The sequence below is a fragment of the Pteronotus mesoamericanus genome, unplaced genomic scaffold (assembly GCF_021234165.1).
Source record: "Pteronotus mesoamericanus isolate MK-2021 breed Mesoamerican mustached bat unplaced genomic scaffold, CSHL_Meso_final scaffold_651, whole genome shotgun sequence".
In the NCBI taxonomy this organism is placed as follows: domain Eukaryota; kingdom Metazoa; phylum Chordata; class Mammalia; order Chiroptera; family Mormoopidae; genus Pteronotus; species Pteronotus mesoamericanus.
The window spans coordinates 38,109,869-38,133,701 of record NW_026555325.1 but is presented as its reverse complement, the minus strand read 5'-3'; the positions used below and the strand labels follow the sequence as shown (position 1 = coordinate 38,133,701).

The window sequence follows — 23,833 nt, the reverse complement described above, 5'->3', positions numbered from 1 at the left end:
TCCCGTCAAAAAAAATGATCTCACAAATATACTGGCTCCTAAGAGAAAGAAGTGGCTCCAAGTCACAATAAAAGCCTTTTATAGGAATATAATAAACTTGTTCAAAGCACCTATTTCAAGAAGGAAAAACTATGTACCAGAAATGACTGCATTTTATTTTTAAAAATATTTACAGAAAACTGTTCAGGAACTCAGCTTTTTGGATAAAGCAATAGAAAATGGATTTATTTTCTAGGAGTTGAAAACCTTTTTATATTGTTTTCATTATAAACCTGTCGGTTCAAAAAAGAACTACCAGAAAAACTCCCTATCAGTAGCACCCTGAACTTCATGGTCTTATTACTTATACAAGTTCTTACTACAAAAAGAACAAAAAAACAATAACAACAAAAACAAAAAGTAGAAACAAAAAATCTGATTATTTGCTCAATATGAGAAGTTATTACATTATCAAACTTTTTTTCTCAAATAGGACATATGAAGCACAACAGCTGAGCAGAAAAAGATTCCACTCAATACAATCGAAGGACCTCTGTGCTATTTAAAATCACGAATACTTGAAGTAGCATACAGTTTATCTAAATGCATATTAATGAATATAGATTGCATATGTCCATTTTAAACTTAAGGAAGAAAGCCTACAATTACAGATTTATTTAATACCAAATACTGACTCTTAAAAAAAATTCTCACATAAACTTACAAGAGAATTTTAAAGTGAAATAGGCTACCCTGTTCTAAGCTCACAGGCAACAAAACAAAAAATATGCCTCATTAGTGTTTTCACTATGAGGTCTGAATACAAACAAAATCGAAGCAATAATGAGTACTATTAAAACCTGATAAAAATTAGACAGAATATCAACAAATGTAAAAAAAATACAATGTATTATATGATGAGTTTGAATTCAAAAACCACATATTTATTAAACACATTATTAACTTAAAAACACCAAACCAGTTTGTTTTAAAGTGCTCCTCATTCAAGACCTTGGACAAAACCATCATTCCAAAGTAAATTTTTAAAAAAAAACAGTTTACAAGGCAAACACTGACAATAGATATGGACAGAAACTACCAAAAAAATGCTATTTGCTCTTTAATTAAATAATACCATTCTCAAGTAAGTGATATAAAACAGTTTCCTTAAGAGGATTCCATTTTTGTATAAATATTTATAAATAAAAAATGTCTCTAGATATTCTAAAGAGCTGCAAACAATAATACCTTAAAACTGCAGCTTAATGTCTGTTGTAGGGGAAAAAAAGCACTAAAATCCTCTTCCATTGAAAGCCATTTATTTCTCTGGTGGAAGTGAGCAAGGCTGCTACAGCATTAACCTCTTTTCTAGAACAGTGAAAATAACAACGTATACACACCTTAAATTTGGTAGGTCATTTTTTGATGCAACAGAAAAATAAATAAATAAAAATTAAATACTTTAACCCAACATTTGGTATTGACAAATCAGTAGTGTCAACTTCACATATGAAGGACAGCACGATCTGGTTTGTAAAAAATCCTCAGTGTCATGGTACTTGGGCTAAAAATATTGAGAATAGTAAATGTTTCCTTTTTGCTTAAAGGAATACAGTACAATCACCATCAAGATGCTATCATAACTCATTTTCAGCTGGGGTAGAGTGACCATTTGGTCCATGGCACAAGTTATATGTCTCACCCTTCTATCAAACTGAAACCTTATGTTTATAAGATCTCATGTTTATAAGCTACAATACACTGACTAAATTGTCAGTCCCTCACAGTTTTTTAGAAAAATATCTACATTTGTCCTTATGGATGTCAAAATGTTACACCATCATTTGTTTAAAAAGAAAAAAAGATGCACATTCATACTATGAAGTTATTAGGAAAATACTCTTGCAAATAAACTATATAAAGATAAAATACACTTCAAAGGTATATGGTTTTTGTTTGTTTTACAATATACTATAAAGTGCAGAGAAGTCCTAAGGGAAAAAACTACTCCCTATAACATAGTTTAATTACAGCAGCTTTTGCATAGCAATACTTAGAGGAAGTTGTACACTTCTGTTTCCTCAGGAAGAGAAGGATGAAAGAGGATCTTCCAATTCAGATTTTTTTTTGGCCATAAGTCTGCTTTCTTCAGGAATGGTTGCTGATGCCAAATCTCCATTAAGTGTATTTCTTGAACAGTGAACAGGCCCTATTAAGAAATTGATTAAAAGGTTAAACAACCCATCAATATTAACTCCAATCTTCTGTGGAAAACATTTTAAGTTTTCTATTCAGAGACATGAATTCCTTTAGCCTCCTGCTACTTTTTTTATTGTTCATTTAATAGAGGAAAATCTAACTTTTCTATTAGTAGAGGTCCTAAGGAGAAACTTCAGCGTCCATGAGGGAAATTATGAAACTACCTGAAGTAGAGATATTTATGTTGTTCATTGCTGGAACAACGGTTGGCACGTCCTGGGCAGTCAATAAATACTTGCTGAATTGAATTTAGTCTTTCTTAATTAACTATGTTTTTTTTTCAGCCTGATTGTTTTAATAATTTCAATAACCTCCTTGCTTTTAGGCAAAGAAACCATGACCCAAAAAAGGTTTACATGCCAAACACAAGATCAAAAATTGGTAACAGAACTAGGGCTGATTCAGGTCTTGCTCTTTTCATCAGAAGACTTTCTGAGCAAAGCTGACAAGGTAACTCACACTGATTCCCCCCATATTTCCACTTGGAAAGCAACTCACAAACTACCTCTGTAGTTGCAAGTGAACACAACTAAACTTACTGGCATGGTCTGGTTCCAAGGCAGCTGGACTTTTATAGGTACATGTCATTTCAATTTAACATAAATATTTACTAATTTTATGTTTTTTAATCTAGTTAATAAAAATAGGAGCAGCTGCCTCTCTCAAGGAAAAGAATATTTAGGGATAAAGACTTTCAACTAAGACTGCCAATTGCAAACCATGTATTTTCTAATAAAGAGCACTCATTCTGTCTCTGCTTTGCCTGCTAACTGTGACACTCAACTTTAGGATAAACAGAAGGAAATCTAAGGATAAAACTTCTGACCTAGCCTATACTTGCCAATTTTAAAAAGTGCTGAAGAACTGAAGATACACATATATATATGAATAGGTATGCATGTGTGTGCACACATATGTATGTGTGATTAGTTTTGTTATACTCCTTACAACTAAATTAAGGAATGCTAAATGGAATAAGGCTTTACACTTAGACAGTGTATGAAAACTGTGCCTAAAGTAGAAGAAGAGCTAAGGAAAATGGCTTGCTTTAAAAAGTTGATATGGCTATCACAAATGAAAAAGTTCCCCTTAAAGAAAAAGGGAAATGACATCTAGAGAAAAGCACAAGGCAGCATAGATAACTTTTTCATGAGCTCTGGATTAAAAGGGTCATGGGTAGAAGGCAGAAAGAACAAGGTAAGTCAGAATACATATTACCTGCTTCATATCACAGTCTTTACCCCGACACCTAACCTCTTTAACCCCCTTTCTCTTTTCCTTGCCTCCTCCAAGTTGTACTAAACTGGCCCAGGAAAGTTTCTTTCTCCCTTCCCCTTATCACTCTCACCCCTCTCCTTTCTTCATTTCTTTATCCATTGCCCCAGCGTAAATTGAAAATGGTAATGAGCACAGAGTAGTGCTCTCTATCAATAAGTAGGTTATTAGTACTGTAATAAAAATGGGCATAAAAAAAGATACCATCAACTTCTAAAGACCTGAAAATGGCCAGCAGCCCTTTTAGAATCTCCATCATCTTCATGAACTCTACATTCTCCTCTAAATAAACCTGTTTAACCTGGTTCAGTAAAACAACTCTATCTTAATCAACGTTTTCAATGTATTCAAATCCTACAAATCCGACACCATCTGTTTTGTCCCATTTTGGCCGTACTATGAACTAACTGGGCTCTCCTAGGCCATGTACAGAACCAAACCACCCTCTGTCATGTCATTTCCACAAGGGAAATAAAATGTGTGTTCCACATAGCTAACTTACAAATAAACTCTTGGCACAAAATCTATTACTTAAATAGGAACTGTATGTAATTTCTATCCCACATGCTTCATAGGCAACAGTAAAGACTTTGAAAAGCAAAACCCTATTAATGCAATTGTAATAAGACCATTTGTGTTCAATGGAAATCATGGTCACTATGGTCTAACTAGATAATCTGATGCATTTTCAAAGTTTTTTCCCTGAAGAGAAAAATAGTTAAAATTTAACATAAATCACAAGACTTTTCCTAAAATATTAATCACATACACTGCCAAAAAAGTAAAAAGTAGTGAGATAAAAAAGTAGAGGAATAAATGCTACTGTAATTGACTACCACCAACAGTAAAAGTTTACTTCCCTTGGCCATTTCAAATTATTTCATTAACACTGCTGATTTTTTTCTTAGAACTGTGAACTTGCCCTAAATCTTACCTACAATTTTTTTCTTCTAAAATGCTTTTTAAATGCAAATGTAAGTGAGAATGAAAGATTTTGATATTATATATTAAGTCTAAGATATGGTATTTACAAAGAGATACTCAGCACTTCTTAGTTAATAATAAAGGCATTTGTAAAAGGATATATGAGCTTCGGTTGATTGTGTACTGTTTGCTTAACTCTCAATTAAGGAATTCAGTGCTAAGTACAACAGCCCAAGTATAGTGTTCACTTGTCAGAATTCTTCATTTCAACAATTACAAAACCCAAAAATAATTTTGCTGAATAGGCCAAAGAAAGAGACAGATCCCATCTAACTTACTATCTGGGTCTTCAAGAGGCATATCATTACAAGAGTCTGTATCCGAGTAGGTTCTTCGGCGTCGCTGGGAGAGTCGGTGAAGTGTAGACACTGGTTCTTTTATAGAGTGGCTACTCCTGCCAATTAAATAAAAAGCATTAAGCTGTAAGAAGGCCTTAAACAAATGAAAATACCCTCAACTTATCTGGCGTTTTAAATGACTTCTCTTTAAATGAAAGAGGAACTATTTTATGTCCAAAGTTCTACTTTAGTAAATTCTACTTGTTCAGCGATCAGGCCACAGCTAAGTCAAATTATTTAGAATATGGCTGATAATCTGGATAATATAACCTCTGAGCCGAACTAAATGGAAAAGGGGTACAATGAAAGTGATTTCTTTTATAGAGGAAGATCCAGCTAGACAGTAGACATATCAGGGGATTAACAAGTGTCTGAAAACTAAAAGTTATGGATTTCACAAATGCAGAGATCTTGTGTCAATCTATAACTAACTGATTGAAAACAGCAGAGTGAAGGGGGATGAGCAGGTAGTTGGGAACATGCTACAGGTGAACTCACAGCAGCAAGACAAAGATGGCAAATGGGGGCTAAAAAAACCATTTAAAAAAACAGCCTAGAAAAATCAATCTAAAAAATTCAACATAGAAACAAACCACTCAATAGCATCTTGGCTATCACTGTATGAAAGCCCAACATTACTGTTGTTAATGACATTGATTCATCAAGAATAAAATTAAATTTCTTAAATTTTTATTGTACCTTATTTAATAAGGTAAAAAGAATAAAATACAGGTCAGAAAAACTTCTCTCATAAATATAAAATTTTATCAAAGGGATCAAGCTTTCATTTTTCTGGAAAATTCAGTTGGTGAAACTCTTATTTTCTTGATAGGATTGGATACATAAAGTATTGCACTGGACTCCTCTGAGCACATGACAGTTCAATCAAAGATTACATAATCATCAGAGGGAGAAAAAATGGTGACAAAACAATAATAAGGGCTCCATTCACACTTATTCTTAATGTAGAGAAATGCTAATGTCACTATAATCTCACCACTTTCAAATGAACCAAATAAGGCAGCCACAGCAATTTAAAAGAATATCACCTACCAAGGTAAAAAATATTTTAATAGCCTGGGATATTGGCAAGATATATTTTGGAAGATAAATTATTTAAAAGTGTTGATATGAATATATACTTTAAAATATAAACTGGTTTTACAATAAGATACCACTTCACACTGGTCAGAATGGCCATCATTAACAAATCAACAAACAACAAGTGCTGGTGAGGCTGTGGAGAAAAGGGAACCCTAGTACGTTGGTGGGAATGCAGACTGGTGCAGCCATTGTGGGAAACAGTATGGAATTTCCTCAAAAACTGAAAAAGGAACTGCCTTTTGATCCAGCGATTCCACTGCTGAGATTATAACCTAAGAATCCTGAAACACCAATTCAGAAAAACCTATACACCGCAATGTTCACAGCAGTGCTATTTACAATAGCCAAGTGCTGGAAAGAGCCTAAGTGCCTATCAGTAAATGAGTGGATCAAAAAACTGTGGTACATTTACACAATGGAATAGTATAAAGCAGAAAGAAAGAAGGAACTCCTACCCTTCACGACAGCAAGGATGGAACTGAAAAGTATTATGCTAAGTGGAATAAGACAGGTGGTGAAAGAGAAATACTGTATGATCCCACCTATAAATGGAACCTAATCAACAAAACAAACAAATGAGCAAAAAACAACCAGGAACATGGAAATAAAGAACAAACTGACAGTGGCCAGAGGAAGAGGGCAGGATGATAAGGGGAAAAAATGGGAACATATACAAAGGACCCATGGGCAAGGACAATGGGGAGGGGGTTGTCTTTCAGAGCAGGTGCTGGACAGGGCAGGGGAGAGCAAGGGGGGAAAAATGGGAAAACTGTAACTGAACAATAAAATAAACAAACAAATAAATAAAAATCATCTTTTTTTCTGTCTTTTCACTATGTATGCTCTTTGGCCCCTAATTAAACAATAGCTCAGCATAGATATAAAATGCTGTAAGAAGCTGTAGCAAAATAAGCTTAAGCTTTGGAGCCTTGATATGTCAAAAATGGATTTCTACAAGCCATCATTTGATGTAATTTCAAACATCTTAGAAAGGTACAATTGCAGGCAAGGTGCTTATCTTGCTGGTTAATTTATTCATTCATTTTCTTCCTTTACTGACTACCATCTGGGGCCAGGCCCTGCACTGAGCACTAAGAGATAAAAATGCTGATCAAATCAGAACCAGACCCTGCCCATACAGAATTTACATTCCACACCACTTTATGTTAAAGGTCTGAAGAATTTCCCTAAGTAGGTATAATTTTGAGAAGACACGGTCAAAAGAAAAGGTTACTTTACCTTTCTGAACTGCAAGAGCCAGGATGGCTGACAGAACGCTTCATCTAGAAATTTTAAAAATAAAAAGCATAATCCATTAGTCAAGTAGAATAAAGCAGCTCTAATATAGTATTATCTTTATTTAGAGAAAAAGGTGGCTGGCCAAAAGAAAAAATATTTTTTACATACTCAAGTAACATTATTAGCACAATGTCAAGCTTTCTCCCTAATGACCATTAATGGAAATCTTTCTCAATACATACCAAAAACATGCTGGACTCTTTTCTCGCTACTAAAAATCACATTTTTTAATTTTTTATTTTATATCATATGTGTGTGTGTGTGTGTGTGTATACATAAATATAAAAAACAGTATACTTAACTAGTCCCAGAAAAATCACAATATTTTTGACAAAATGTGTATCTAGTGAGCCAGAAAATATTCTAATAAATCCCTCAGTTTTTTTAAGGGCAGGAATAGAGTCTAGGAGCAAAGCTTCTCTTTACCATTCATTATTCAGGTAGCTGTTACACAGATGTTCTAAAGTATGGTTTTCATGGAAGATGGCATTAATAATTCAAGTCTTTAAAGAACTCAGACTAAGAACCTGAAGTCTCAAAAAAATATGTTTCTAAAAATATACATTTAAAATACAAATAAATAAAAATTAATTAAGCAGAGCATTAATAAATATGACAAATACTAAGAATAATTTAGAAGATTCAGCTAATCCACTAAAAAAATGGAAAGAGGTGGCCAAGTAAAACAGATTATTTCAATGTTTAACAAAGTGGCAATTATTATACTAAAGGTTAAGTTTATGATACTAAAGGCTAAGAATGGTTGCTTTTATACACAAGGCTCAAGAGTCTTACAGGCCCAATCCGAGTCTAACATTTGTCTTATATAAATAAATGCCTTCTACATTCGTAACATGAACCACTAGTTGCTCTAAGAAACCCAGTTGAAATGATAAGAGTTATGACCCTTCCATTTTGTAGTTCAGGAACATCTAATATAAATAACATTAAGATGCAACTGGACATTAATATCTCCTTGAACAGATATCACTTCCTTTAGAATTACCCAACATCCCCACTACAATTATCACTTAATTTGTGGATTAAAATGATCACTGTTTCAACTTCCATGATGATTTGAAATATAACTGAATGCAAGTTAATTTTAAGAGAAACACAATGAAAATAATTACATAAAATGGTTCTGTCATGTTAATTTTGGAATTCTCAAGTGTTTCAACTTTATTTTTCATTTACTCATTTTTTTTAAAGGATTTTCCCATGCATACTGTCTGACCTTACTTTCCACACTATATGTCTCTAGAACTAATTACCATAAGCCACAATCTTTGCTTTATATGTGAAGGAAAAGGCATAGCAAGGAAGAATGAGCAGTGACCTCTAACCAGATTTCCTGTAATGCTTCTACTGATAAAAGATCTTGGTATCGAAGAGACAGTTATTAGAGTTTCTTATACATAAATACATATATGACCTCTCTGGACTATAGAGCATTTATAACAGAAGGCATTTTCCTCAGAAGTTCAATGTAAGTAAGAACAAGGCAAGTTTGAGGTGTTTTTATTGTATCTGACTCTATAAAGTACCCCTTAAATTAAGAAAAAAAAGTGCATCCCTTGTACATAAATCTCAGTAACACAGTATTGAATATCTCAAAAGATCATTTTTTTCTTCAGCTATATGTATTATTTAACATTTCACAGTATATCTACAATTGTTCTAAAAGCAACATCGTCAAACTGTGTTCTACTGAACACTATAGTCCTGTGAGAAGTTATTCCAAAATAAACAGACCTAGCTGGTGTCGCTCAGTGGATTGAGTGCTGGCCTGTGAACCGAAGGGTCGCCAGTTCAATTCCCAGTCAGGGCACATGCCTGGGTTGCAGGCCAGGTCCCCAGTAGGGGGCATGCGAGAGGCAACCCACACATTGATGTTTCCCTCCCACCCTCCCCCTCTCTCTAAAAATAAATAAATAATATCTTTAAAAAAAAGGGTTTAATTGTCAAATAAATTTCAGCACCACTTCTCCTTCTCAGAGATTCATAATACACATTAGCATAAAAGCTGTGACAGAGATGACAGGGAAACCCAATTTATTTAAGTTAACCTAGCACTTCCCAAACTAATCTGTCATAAGGCTCGTTTTCACAATATACCTATCTCAGAAGTCACTATTAGTCCATCATACATGGATTAAAAAATAACAAGCTAAATAAATTTAAATAATAATCTCTACTAAATCTCATAACTAAATTTGCTGGGGTGAGTAACAGAACCTGGGAATGGGTTGCACCATATTCTTTCTACTAATAAATAAGCCTTCAGGCCTAGAACAGTAGCCAGGTGGCATTCCTCCTTCTATAAAAGGGCTCCTGAAAACAGCTTCATGGAAAAACACGTCAAGTCTCATCAAACCTTATCTCACCTGAGAGTTCCCCACAGCATGCTGGAACAAGTTTCTTAGCTTGCAAAGGACAAGATATCCACTACCTCTCATAAAAAAAAGTACTTGTTCAGTGATCAAACCCTAAGAAAATAACATTAAGCACCTAATATAAACAGGTCAGATCTTTTGCAATGAGCCTCAGATGTAGAAGACAATGATTTTACAGACACTTGAGGTCCAGAGAGATTAAGAAAGTTGCCTACTCAGAGGGTTCAAATCCAAATACAGACTACAAAATACTCCTTCCCCTGTAACGTGCTGATTCAAATGCCTTACAACTTCTGTAAAGATTTGCTTAATTTTATCCCTACTGTATGTTTTTAGCAAATAGAACAGTTCTCCCCAACCTTCTTCATATCATAGTACCCAGGGAGCATTATAATATCTTCCCGTCACACTTGGGCAAACGGTACAGCCCTCCAAGGGGAGGGGATCATGACCTTGGCACAGGCTGAACCCACCTAATGAGAAGTTCCAATAGAGAATGTGAATACAATAAAAAAAACCCAAGCTGATGATTATTTCCCTCCTACTGCCAGATTCCACTCTTAAAAATAGAAACATTCAATATGACTAGAAGAAAAACAGTAAAGCCCAACCATTTGAACAGGAGAAGGTGACACAGGAGAAACTAAGGGATCCGGATGCGACAGCTGAAACATCTCAGGTTTAAACTTGGCATTTGCTATCTTCACACATTCCTCAAGTGTTGTGATGAATGTATTACATGTGGCACTAAGTAGAGAAGATGCTTCATTCATGTTCTGAAAAATGACACACAGAATTGAATAGACTTAGACACAACTATGTGGAATCATGCACTACCTTACAGTAAAGCAATGAGTAGGACACCTGACTAGGTCACGGTCAACTCTGTTTAAAATACAATACATTAGAATTAAAGCAACACTTGAATAATAATTGTCTATCTCTCAGGCAAACAATGTATGAAATTGGATTCTAAGAAAAAACAAGTTTTACATTTAAACCAAATATTATACTGAAAATCTGTGTACAGAATTTATCTTAAGTAAACCTAACCTACACAGGAATTTTATAGCTATCCGCATTCCAAAGGCAATCACAGCCGTTGAACACCTGGAGAGCTACTTAGTAGCAGGCATGGTGCAGGTCTACCCCAGGCCCACTCTCTCATTCCTTCTTCGGTAGAATAAAAACTCGTCATTTTTTTAGGACAGCAAAAGTGCCCTGACCTTGGAAGATAAATACAGATTGTTTTAAGCCAGTCATGGCTATTCCATGATCCTTTGTCAAATACTCATTTTTCGTAATTTTCATTGACCCAGGAAAAAAGATAATGAGAAGTCTGCTGGAAAGTTTCTGGAATTTCTTGTTCCCTGATACAAACCTAGGACAGCAAGCTGAATAAGTTTCTCTCTCCCCAGGCTCCCCAACTGCCTCCTGCCTCTGTGTGGCCTTGGCAGTCACCTTGAAACCCTGGGCCTTAAGAAAAAAACCCAACACCGCAGGAATGGCAGGTAAAAAGGTGGAACAAACCTGGGTCTCTGCCACTGTCCCTGAGCTGCTGGAGCAAATGTGAGGGCACCCACCTCCAGAAAGCTTGTGGTAACATAATACATGGCCATAGGGCTTACTGTACCTACAATCAAATGTGACCTACCTCACACAGGATTCCTCCCCAAAAGCAGAAGATCACAGGTGAGGAAGGAAGATTTCTTGTCCCACTGCTCCCAAGTTCAGCAAAAGGGGACTAGAAACCATGCTGGCCATTCAGCCGGAGAGCAATAGGGCTCACTGGCCCTACTTTATCAGAAACAGTAAGCCTAGTTCACAGCCTGAGTTTTGATTCCTACATCACTGTTGTGAGAATGTTTTTGCTACATCATAAAGCTAAGTTATCAACTCTCAGTAGTTATGTTATGACTTTGTTACAAAAGAAAGAGAATGGCAATTGTCCAATGAATTCAAGTAGTCAGCCTGCGGAATGAATCCGGGAATGCTTCTTCCCCACTCAAACCACCTAATTCTTAACTGGCTGCAAAGATAAGCCTTGATTCCCTGAAGACAGGTGCCGCTTCCTGCTTTACTCTGCCTGCACAGATAAAACCTAGATGATCCTACAGACTTCCAGATAGCCCACAGTAGGAAGAGCTCAAAATAGCTGAAAGTAACTCATTCTGAAAATGTTTCCCTGCCATTTTATGGAAAGAATCTCCCTCATTAGTTGTACTGCAAAGCATAATCAGACATGAAAGGATTATCTCTGTTATACCTCTATGCTGGGAGATGAATGATTCTCATCATGGTGAACAAATTCTTGAATTGTATGAACTTGCTGCATTAAAAGGTCACAGTAGAGGCGAAGTTCAGACATTTTGGTTTTCAGAGATTCACTGGTTTCACTTATTTCTGAAAGGAACATATATAAACATTCAATTAGATCTGTTTCCCATTTGGGGGAAAAACAACAGAACGGAATCACTAAAAATGTAAGACAGGGCGGCTCTCTCTGTGGAGCACCCTTGCCCAACCCCCGCGCCCCAGCAGGCTCCCCGTTTTCCCAGCACTCTGCCCCTCCCTGCCCTCTTGCGTCCCTCAGGGCACATTTCTCTCTCCCTCTTTTTCTTAAGCAGGATAAAAAAAAAAATTTATAGGTAAAACTACAAATAATACCTATGTGAGAGATCTTGGAAATAGGATACAAGGGCCCGGAGGAAACCACCTTCTCTTCAGATAAATGGAAAAAACTGTCAGTCATATGGCTATCATGAAGTTGAGGTAGATTAATTTTTAGAGACAGGGTGATGACCACTGAATGTCTCCCACAAGATATTTCCATTCCATCACTCATCTTTCATTGGAAAGTGCTTGTATTTCTTCTTTTGTTAATTGGTTTTTCTTGTCCTTAACTCATTCTTCCAGTTCTGAAGTTTGAGTTTTATCTTAATGATATACAAATTAATAATTTATAAAATGTCTTACACACAAAATTTAGCAATCTTTCACCTGTCCTATATACTGCAAATGCATTTCAAGATCTATCACTCTTTCTTCATTGTACATTTTGGCATACAAAAGCTTTTAATTTTTATGTAGTTAAAACTATTGTACATAAACATCCATTTATGTTCTTTTCCTTTCATAGCTTCATTTTTACATATTATTTCCAGTATTTTTTAATCAAGAGTTTACTTTCTTTTGTTTAATATCTCTGGACAGACTAAATATTCAGCCATAATCTCAGCCACTCATTTACCAATACCTCCTAAACTACAGGTGTAAGCAGCAGAGGAAGGACAAAAAAGACACACAGCAGATCCTGGGCCTTCTCCATCCCTGAGACAGTGGCACTGTTTTTGTTATACCAGCCAAAAAGCCACTCCAGCCAGAGTGAATCAAAGCAGCCCAGTGTGCCCATTTAACCCAACCTTCTACCCTATTTAAGCTCATTCCTTCTTTTTAATTGTAGTAAAATATATTACTATGTTAACCATTTTTAAATATACAGTTTGCTGGCATTAACTACGTTCATGCTGTCATACAACCATTACTTCCACCCATCTCCAGAACTTTTTCATCTTCTCCAAATGAAATTCTGTACACATTAAACATGAACTCCCCCATTCTCACCTTACCTAGCCCCTGGAAGCAACCATTCTACTTTCTGTTTCTATGAATTTGACTACTCTAGGTATCCCATATTAAGTGCAATCATACAATATTTGTCTTTTTGTGACTGGTTTATTTCACTTAGCATAGTATCTTGAAGATTTATTCATGTTTTAGCATGTGTCAGAATTTCCTTCCTTTTTAAGGCTGAATAATATTCCATTGTATGTATGTACTATAGTATGTTTATCCACTCATCTATGTCTATGGACATTTGGGTTGTTTCTACCTTTTGGCTACTATGAGTATTCATTCCTTCTTATCCTTCCCTCAGCCATACTATTTCCATGATGCTCATTTCATAATTTGAAAATCATTGTAAGTTCAGTTCTTAGCCTTCATTTTTTAATATCCATAATTTAGTTGCTTTCATTAAGTCAAATGACTTCTATTGTTTTTAATTATAAAAATAATATAAGGTCAATGAAAAATTTTGGAAGATTAAAAATATAGAAAAGAGAAATTAAATAATTACACTCTCACTACCAAGATATGAATACTATTGTTATTTTTACATTATATATACATACAATTGAATACCACAAATTATTTGCTTTGCTTTTGATTTTTAGTCCTTTTAAACTGGCAATGTATATACATGATAAAGTCAAAAGGTATACAGTGAAAAGTGAGTCTCTTTCCCACGAATTCTTTTTCCAAAGGTAACAACCTGACCAGTTCTTACATGTCTTTGCTGAGCTTTCCAATGAATGGATATATAATTTTGAACCCTTCTTTTTTCAACTATCATTTAACCTTGGACATTTCCTCACATCATTAAAATTCCTTGTGAACATTTTCCTGCATGTGTAATAATCTATCAGCCTATGGCAGCACTGTACATTTACTGAACCATTCCCCTGGATTCAAACCTTTGCATTGTTTACAATTTTTTTACTATGATAAATGTCTATGTATGTAAATCTACATTTCTGATTATTTCTTTGGGATGGATTACTATAAGTAAACATGACAATTTATATTTGTGTAAGAAAATATTCTCACTGCAAGGGAAGTTACCTTTTTCTTTTTTAGTCCTGGTATCAGTCAAACAGGCTTTGGAGCTCCCCAGAGCAACCAACCACCTCTGCCTTTCGGCTGCATTCACCGCCTTCATGTAGAAATGCTGCTCTCCTGGAATGATTAATTCCATTCTTGTGTTGTCTGCTGAATGGACTACGATAATAAACAAAGGTGAAATACAGCCATGGACTTAAGTAATTTGGGGACAATGAAATCATCACTCTTATACAGTATTAAGTGCTTCAGACACCTAAGGAAGGGGCTACCTAGTCGTACCCTCCAAACCACCACCCGCACATCTGTCCCAGCTGGCAGGGGTGCCATATGAAAGGGAAAACACCAACAAATTAACTACTGAGAAGAGAACTAAGAACTCCCTCCCTTGGGGCCAACTGTACCACCTTAAATAAATATACATTATTCTACTTATGACACAGGTTTTACTGATTTCTCTGGAAGCAGAGTCTGTGCTTTGGTTTTCCTCCCCCGTGGGATAGTGCCTGACATATAGATGAAGCACAATAAATCGTAACTGTGCCACCCTCCATTAGAACAGAAGTTCTCAACCAACGGGCATAGCATAATCACCTGGAAAGCAAGAATGTTTTGGAGACCTTCTCCTCTCCCCCCACTGCCCCCCGCCTTTCCTACACTTCCCCCTTTGATACTCTTAACAAAAGAGAGCTCATGGAGAATTATGCTGAGCCAATCCTAAATCTTTGTTGTAAGACTGAATGTGTTACATTGTCATTAATCACCAAGTATTTACTCAGCTCAGAACAGTGATGGCAGAGGGGAGGCTATAGCAGGAGAAAAAAGGAAGTCTTTGCTCTAACAGAGGTGACAATTTAACCAAGGGAACAAACTAACACACTAAAAATAATCAAAACACCTGAATGTTGAACTCATTGGTGCAGAGACATCATGTGTAACTATTATGAGAGAACAGTAAGAAGAGAAAGAAAATAAAAAAGGCTTCAAGAAGAGGGATTTTTGAAAGCAGGAGCTGCTTGAAGATGAAACAGAAAAACTTCATGAGAAAAGTTCTAGATGAGGAAATAAACATAATATATACTGAGAATATCAGGAGACAGGCCTAAAGGGAGCATTGTGTTATACTACAAAGTAATGATATTCATGAATGGACAAAGATCAATGATGGGTGCAAAAGATTTCTAGGCTCGGAAAAAATTACTGAAATCCCAAAGCTCTAAGGGTAATTCTTTTTTGCTGTTTGCTAATACTAGTGAAAGCACCAACAGCTAGCTACCTTAAAAGAAAACAATGCTCTCATTTCCAATGGTGTTTCTACAAAATGAAACTAAAATAAGATGACTCATTTTTAAACATACCAGAATTTATGTTAACAGTCAAGGGTTGTACCCTCCAAAGTAGTCACCTGAGAAGGCCACAAACTTAAGAACAATGCTTCCCAACCACCACCTTTTTTGAAAAACGGACAACGTCACCATATGTAAAACTGCAAAACACTGCTGAGAAAAATTAAAACCCTAATTAAATATAGGCCTATACTATGCTAATGGATCAGAAGACTCAACATATTGTCAAGAAACAATCCTCTCCAAATTGATGTATAAATCAATACAATTTGAATAAAAATTCCAACAAATATTTGTGGATACTTATAAGCAGATTCTAAAATGTCTAAAGAAATGCAAAGGGCCAGTAATAGACAAGACAATGCTAAAAGAGAACTGAGACAGTTTAGACTATCCAATACTAAGACATATAAAGCTAAAGAAATTAAGACAGTGTGATGTTGGCACAAGGATAGAAAACAGGCCCATGGAACAAAAGTCTAGGAAAAAAACCCACAAGTACATGGTCACTCACTTTGTGACAAAGATGTCTTTACAATGCAGTGGGTGAAAGGTTTTTGTTTCTTTTCTTTTTTTTTTTTTTAGTAAGTGGTGCTCAGTCAACTGGATATCCATATGTGGGAGGAAAATAAAATGAATCTTGACCCTCTACCTGAGACCATATATAAAAATAAATTTTAAGCAAATTACAGACCTAATATAAACCTAAACATAAAAGGCAAAACAATAAACTTACATGAAGGCAAAAGAAGATTTCTTAAGTGGGACATAAAAAGTTCTAATTGAAAAATTGACAAACTGGGTTTTAATGAAATTAAGAACTTGTGTTCATCAAAAGATACCATTAACAGAATGAAAATGCAAACTACAGAGTTGGGTAATACCTCTGAAACACAAAAGATCATTCAGGCTATATAGAGAACTCCTACAAATCAACATCAAAGATAGCCCAATTTAGAAATCGGGCCAAAAAATTGAAAAGGGACTTAAGAAGAGAAAGTTCAAATGGCTCATTATGTCTGAAAAAAATACTCAACAGTATTATTTATTGAAGAAATGCAAGTTAAACCACCATACAAAAACACTATACACTAGAAATATTCAAAATCTTAGCTAATACCAACTTTTGTCAAGGATGCAAAGCAACTGGAACTCTCATACTCTGCTGGTTGAAAAATAAATCGGTACAACCACTTTGGTAAACAGTTTGGCTTTATCTATGACACAGATTCTCTCTTTGATCAAACTTCAGTCAGGCTCCTCGGAGCCCTCTACTTAACTAGAACTTGGATTCCATCCCTGTCTTTGTAGAGTCTAATTTTAGCAAGAATGCAGCGAAGTCAGTTTAGCCAGAATGCACCACCATCAATATCTGATCTCCCTGCATATCTGACCAAATTCCTCTTTCCTACCACCCCCAGGTAATATCTGATCACCCTGGCCTGCCATTAACAAGAATCCTGTTAGGTCAGTTTGGCCAGAATCCTCCTGTATACCTGAAGTTTCCTCTTAGTAATTTTCCATCCACCTATCCCTCATTCTGCCCCTTGGCTATAAATTCCCACTTTTCCTTGTATTCAGTATTTACAGTTGAGCTCAACTGCTCTCATCTACAAACCCCATTGTTGTAGTTCCTGTACCTATTACGATAGACCCGAACAAAGCCTGTCTTACTGTTTTAACAAGAATCAAGAGTATTTTTTTAATATCTGTTAAATTCAATTTAGCAATTCTACACTAGTTCAAGATATATACTGAACAAAAATGCATCTGTATGTTCTGCAAAAGAACTATATTAGAACGTTGATGGCAGCCTTATTTATATTGGTCCCAAAATGGGAAAAAAATAAAAACATCCATCAGTACTAAAATGGAGAGTCAAACTGTGGGATGTTGGCACAATGGAAATACTACACTTCAATAAAAATGACTGAACTGCACAGAACAACATGGATGAATTTCACAAACAAAATGCTGAATGAAAGAAGCCAGTCAGAGAAGAAAATACTGATATATTCCATTTATAAAATGTTTAAAACCGGGCAATTCTTATCTGTGGTGATAAAAGTCAGATTAATGGTTACCTTTTAAAGCGATTAATGGCTGAGGGGACAGGATAAAATCCCAGTATCTGGGATGCAGGCCATATTCTAATTCTTGATCTGGGTGGTAGTTACACAAGCATGTTCACTTTGTAAACATTCTTCAAACTGAATATTTAAGATTTGTCCTCTTTCCTATGAGTATATTATTCTTTACTAAAATGTAAACAGAAAACAACAACAAAAATGCCACCAAGGCTTAAAAACATTTTGGAGTTGCCTTAGAATTCTGCTACTTAACAGTCTTTTGAAATCCCCCAGGTTGGCAAATTTTTGAACTCTGAATGTAGTTTGATTTCTGATTCTCATCAAATCTCACTTGGAATTAAATCTGAGGAATAAGATGAGCTAAAACCATCACTTTTTAAAAAGATAAAAACCTCATGCTTTGTATGTGCTTCTCTTGTGTGATTTATAAAAATAAAACAAAATTAATCCCATATATTGCAGGGACCATGCACGAAACAATACACCAGACTGAAATATTTCTGTATCTTATACAGCCATGACTCCCTGTAGGGGTTTAACATTCACACTTTGAGAGTTCTACTTTTCCCTTCAATTCTCTTTGAAGAATTCAATACTTTTCATTATCATTTTGCCTGCTCTCTCCTACCTACCTTCACCCTACACACCCTGACCACACATTCAAATGAATCAATGGTCCATGAAACCTTCCTTCATGAAAAGTACAGCATGACCTAGTTCTTTATTTCTCCCATTTTGGAAGAACACTGTATGGAAAGGGAGGTGGGAGGGCACATTTACTTTCTGAGTAGAGAAACCTGACAAACACTGCGTCAGCCATGTCGTCAAGGTTAACATTAAGAGCGATATGTCATGTTGATAGTACGTACTCTTCCTATGATGTGATGAGAATGGCATTTTACCTCTGTGATTTTCTTCCCTTAAACCCATAACCCCAGCCTAATCATGGGGAAAACATCAGACAAATTCCAGTAGAGGAGTTTTCCTACAATATTCCTACCAGTACTCCTCAAAATTCTGAAGATCATCAAAAAAGAAAGAAAAATGCCCTGGCCAGTGTTGGCTGGAGTATCACGGGTTTGATCCCCAGTTGGGACATGTACCCCCATCAGGCCACACACAAGAAGGCGGCCAATTGATGTTTCTCTCTCACATCAAGGTCTTTCTCCCCGTCTCTCTTTCCCTTACCTTCTCTCTAGAAGCACTGAAAAAATGTCCTCAAGTAAGGCTAAAAAAAAAGAAAAGAAATATACCTCTCTTACCCAGAAGAGCTTATCTCTAATTAAGCAAAGACCCAGTTTATGATTCTGACTTCATACTTTATCAAAAAACTACCGAGCTTCTTTAGAGTTCAGCTTCCAATCTTTACACTTCCTTTCTACGAGGATGAAACAGAACACTTGTGGACTCAGCATGGACACAAATGTGGCACCCACAAGGAATTGTTTTTCAAGTCGAAACTGGAAGACATGCACTAGTACTTTGAAATTCAATTCAAAGTATGTTTATAGAGAGAGAAATATCAATTCAAAGTATGTTTATACAGAGAGAAATATCAAAAACTCTACTTAACAATGCTAAGTGCCACTCCTGGATGCTAAGGAAATACATGGTATTAAAAGATCCCTATTTGGCCCTGGCCAGGTGGCTCAGTTGATTGGAACATCATCCGATGCACCAAAAAGGTTGCGGGTTTGATTCCTGGTCAGGGTGCGTATGAGAGGCAACCAACTGATATTTCCCTCTCACGTCGATGTCACTCTCTCTCTCCCTCTCTCTCTAAAATCAATAAGCATATCCTTGGGTGAGAATTAAAAATAAATAAATAGATACATCCCTACTTGGCTAAAATTGCTTTTTTCTATTTTTGGAGTATGCTGCAGAACCCTTTACCTACCTTTACATAACTTCACATTCCTCTAATCCACTTACCTTTAATTTCACAAACTGCCATCTTTATACTTCCTTTGCTCCCTTTGCAAACATCATCTTGTGAATCATAGTAGGACAGGATTCCATTGTCTAAAACAAACCAACGAGGCTGCCAACCTACAAAATCATAAATAACAAATTAATAAAAAAATTACTTTCATCACATGGAAAACTATGATTTCAAAACTTACCATCCATGTTATTTCTTTGCTCTAAAATAACATTCTAACAATGAGTTTTTTAACTGACAAGCCTTGCCCAAACTGTTTTGGCACCAATCCCCTCTTTGTTGGGAAAGAGTTCTGAGGAAATCTCTAATCAGCATAGACATGGTGAGTAACACCTTTTTACTGGCTCCCAACCTTCCCATTGACAACCCATAGGACCCATCCTCAAATGCAGCCCTATATAGGGTACACTATAATTGATATAACTGTCCCCTTTTTCTAAATAGGGAACACAGTTTGGGTTATGATATAATGAAAAACAAAAACAACAACAGAAGACCTGAATTCTAGCCCTAACGCTACTACCATTCTTTAGCTGGATAACCTGGGACAAATCGTTTCATTTCAATAAATATGAAATATGCCCATTTCTAAAATGAGTGGATTAAATAAGAAGACCCCTTCGGTGCCACCTAGTTCCCTAATTCTACAATGTGACCCTCCCTGTTTTATAAAATATGTTTCCTGAGCAAACTCCTTTGCACACAGCGAGTGCTGCGGGGTGAATTCCAGCCTCTTACCCAGAAGAGGCACACCCTGCGGTGAAAGCGTGGGTTCCCCACCACCCCTCTTCTCCCTGCTGGGCTGCCGCACAGCCCCGGCAGAAATGCTAGGAACTGTAATCAATCATTTAATTTGTATTTACTCAGTGACTAGAGCACAGAACTCTCACAGCCTTGGCTCTCAGGCAAAGCTGGGGATGAGGATGGTGGCTTCTCTCAGAGCTCTGCTCCCACTCTGGGCAAGCCAAACTCAGTGTTCCCTGAAATCTGCCTGAGCATGCCACTAATGGACAACAGTTCACTGATTAATGACATGGTGGCCATGCTGAAGGCAGTGTGACTGTCCCTGTTCTTTCTGTGACAATTAAATCACAGTTCAGCCTGCTCATTTTGGACAGAGCCTGCTATATGATTACTCAGTTCCATTTTTCCAGGGCCAAATAGTGCCAAGACAGTGACAGATGGGGGAAATCATTCTTACATCCTAACACAGACCCACGGTTTACCTACCCAAAAGCCTTTACCTGTAACACTTTTAAAATGACAATGCTGAGTCATCATAAAAAGATGAAATTTCACAGCAGGGAATGTCATAAGATAGTTCAGAGAAATGGTTATCCAAATAGAAATTTCAGATACTTGGCAAATTCTTTTTATTAAACACTATATTCCCTAATGAGGCCTAGCAAATTAGAAGGTAAATTCTTTTGGTCCATGAACTTTATCTTATTCATCACTGCATTCCCTGCACCTAGAATGGTGCCTGGTACATACAGGTACCCCCCAAAAAAATGCATTTCTCAAGTGACTGATTGAATGAAAGATTAAATACCAGAAAAGTGAGATATTAACATGTTATCCATAAGAGTATAGATATGCAGTATATGCATGAGAGTATGTTGTATTGAGCACACACAGAAATGATGAAAACATTATCTTTCCAAATATTTATTCACTTTGGCAATCAAATTGTAAGCAAAGTGTGTGAAATACACTCCTCCACCCCAGGCCTAGTGTGAGCGTGTAACTTTGCAACATTATGATTCAATATGTCTTTAAAACAAATATTGAGGAAAATGATTGAGAATTTGTAGCAACTTGATAGGTAACCATGGTTAATTAATCTATGGCTGTTCATTATCTCTTCACATCTTTCTGAATACTTAATAAAACAATCCCTAATTGATTCACACATTTATAAACCAGAGGGCTATATCTGTTATAAAAGAAAAAAAAAGATTCAGAGGTATTGCCTCTTCTAAATTTTTTTGAAAAAACACATTCTTTTTAATTCAAACTACCAAACGTTACTAAAATCCTTATTCTCTACAAAGGATTTTCAAAGAACACTGTCACTGAACCGGTAGGTTCCTTAAAGATCACATAGTATGAACAGCTGCTCAGCCTTCTGACCTAAGATGAACTAAAATTAATAATCAGCATACCACTGAGCCAAATTTAAATTTTAAAAATGGAATTCTTCCAAACAAAAGATTTAATTTCACCAAGCTTCTGCATTGCATACTAGCAGTTAATTTAAATGCTCTGCAATGACTAAAAACTCATGGCTAAAAGCACACATGGCTAAAAACTCAATGAGGTGGTGTTCAGTGCCATAAAAGAAAGACAGCCAGCAACCAAGACCACACATTTCTATACAGTAATAAATTATGACTCATCTCAGTAATCACCCACTGCTCCAGGTTATGCATAAGCAGTTCCTTCCAAAGACCTTCCAAGACACAATAAGATTTGCAATGAGATGATCATTTGCATCTCAAACCACAGAAACTACGGTCTTCAAGTTAACACAGTTTCTCAACTAAAAAACGCTAAAATGCTTAATAAAAATTTGCCTCATTTTTAAGTGCTTCCTAAAAGGTATTTATAGAAACAAATTGTTTAGCATTTTAGTGTGCATAAAAACATCCATCTCTCATAAACGTTACAGCATCTGCCACTATAAATCTGTTATAGCAATCAATGTGAAAAAAAAAACAGACAACTATATCTCAGTACTTATGTCTCAAAGTGTTTATGTGCAGATTTTGCGCAAGGTCAGGCAGACACAAGTTGAGTGTACCATACAATTACTAAGGGGTATAATACTTTTGGCAGGGTGAATAAGTGGGCAGCGAGTCAAGAGTTGCCTATTGTACTGGACCAAGAAATCTGTTTGCCATTTAATCTTATTTAAGATCCATTCCCTTTCCTCTAATTTGGTGACATCATAGAATTTTGGACTGGAAGGCACCTTCAGGATAAACTAGTTGATCACTTTGGCCTTGGATAGAGCTCTTGAGAGAACAAGTGACTTGTCCTTACTGCTGGCTGATGGCAGAGATGGGACTAGGACTCAGATTTAAGAGCCTCAATAAGTCAGGTGGTTGGTGTCATGGAAAAGGGTCCTGTGTTCTGGTTTCATTTCTACAGAAACATCTAACTGGGGAGTTCCTTCCATCACCCTTCATGAGTGAAACTGACTTGCCTGCTCCACTTCATAATATTGCACTTTCTTCCACTATTTCTCACACCTACCTGAATTCCAAAACATAAAGCTACCTCACTGACAATTCCTACAAGAATATTATCTAGGGACAGCTTCCAAAAGCATGCTTGCTACACTCAAACTTCAACAAGATAACTGTAAAAATAAACCGTTGCTAAGGAAATTAAAAGAAATATAGAAAAGATTTCTTAAAATTAAATCTTGATCTTAGAGGACCCATTCCAGTCTTATACACTGACAACTCAGTTATTAACAAAATGTTGAATGAGGTGTAAATAAGGTCAGAGATTGCAACAGCACTTGTAGAGTGCCTGAGAATTGTTCAGAAAGCTACAGGAGTAAACAGAGTATGATTACTCGGCCAAGAAGTGTACCATTACCCAGATGCACTTGCCACCCTCTGGAAGGTGTTCAGTCTCGAACTGTCTCCCGCAGTGGCCGAGGGGCTCTAACAGGGACGGGGAAAGGGATTAAGCCCGGAAGCCAAGGACAGCCGATTCGCTGAGGGTTACCACGGGCCAGGCAGCGGAAGCAGGAGCCCCTGACCTGCCTTCTCCGCAGCCTCCTCGGCTAAGCCCGCCCAAGCCACCTGCCCGCTGCCCCGGGGGCACACGAACCCTCATACCAGTGAGATAGTTGGTCCACTTGTATAGAACCCCCTCCATGCTTCACAGCCCGGCGCCGCTCATCCTCCTGGCCCGACGCCGGCCGCGGTGATGGGGTAAGCGTGGAGCCTGGACAGCCGCTCCCGGCCGGCTGGACCCCTTCCCCGAGCAGCCCCAAGCGCCCTCAGCCCGCGCGCGCTGCTGGTACGTGGCGGGCCCTTAGAGGCCGGGACGGGGGCCGCTGTGAGGACCTCGGAGACTGCGAGGCCCGGGCTCAGACATCCCCGCGAGAGCTTGGGCGGCGGCG

At 36.8% G+C, this 23,833-nt stretch overlaps 1 protein-coding gene across 1 annotated transcript; it reads right to left on the bottom strand.

Moving 5' to 3' along the window:
• Positions 1–987: 987 nt before the first annotated feature.
• On the bottom strand, positions 988–23,833 carry PLEKHA3 (pleckstrin homology domain containing A3). Its single transcript, XM_054562540.1, has 8 exons — positions 23,547–23,833; positions 19,683–19,799; positions 14,318–14,473; positions 11,901–12,037; positions 10,246–10,410; positions 7,179–7,222; positions 4,776–4,891; positions 988–2,188 (listed from the first exon to the last, which is right to left on the bottom strand). Exons 1-8 carry the CDS (start codon positions 23,584–23,586, stop codon positions 2,061–2,063), a joined length of 903 nt encoding a protein of 300 aa, XP_054418515.1. The 5' UTR covers positions 23,587–23,833; the 3' UTR covers positions 988–2,060.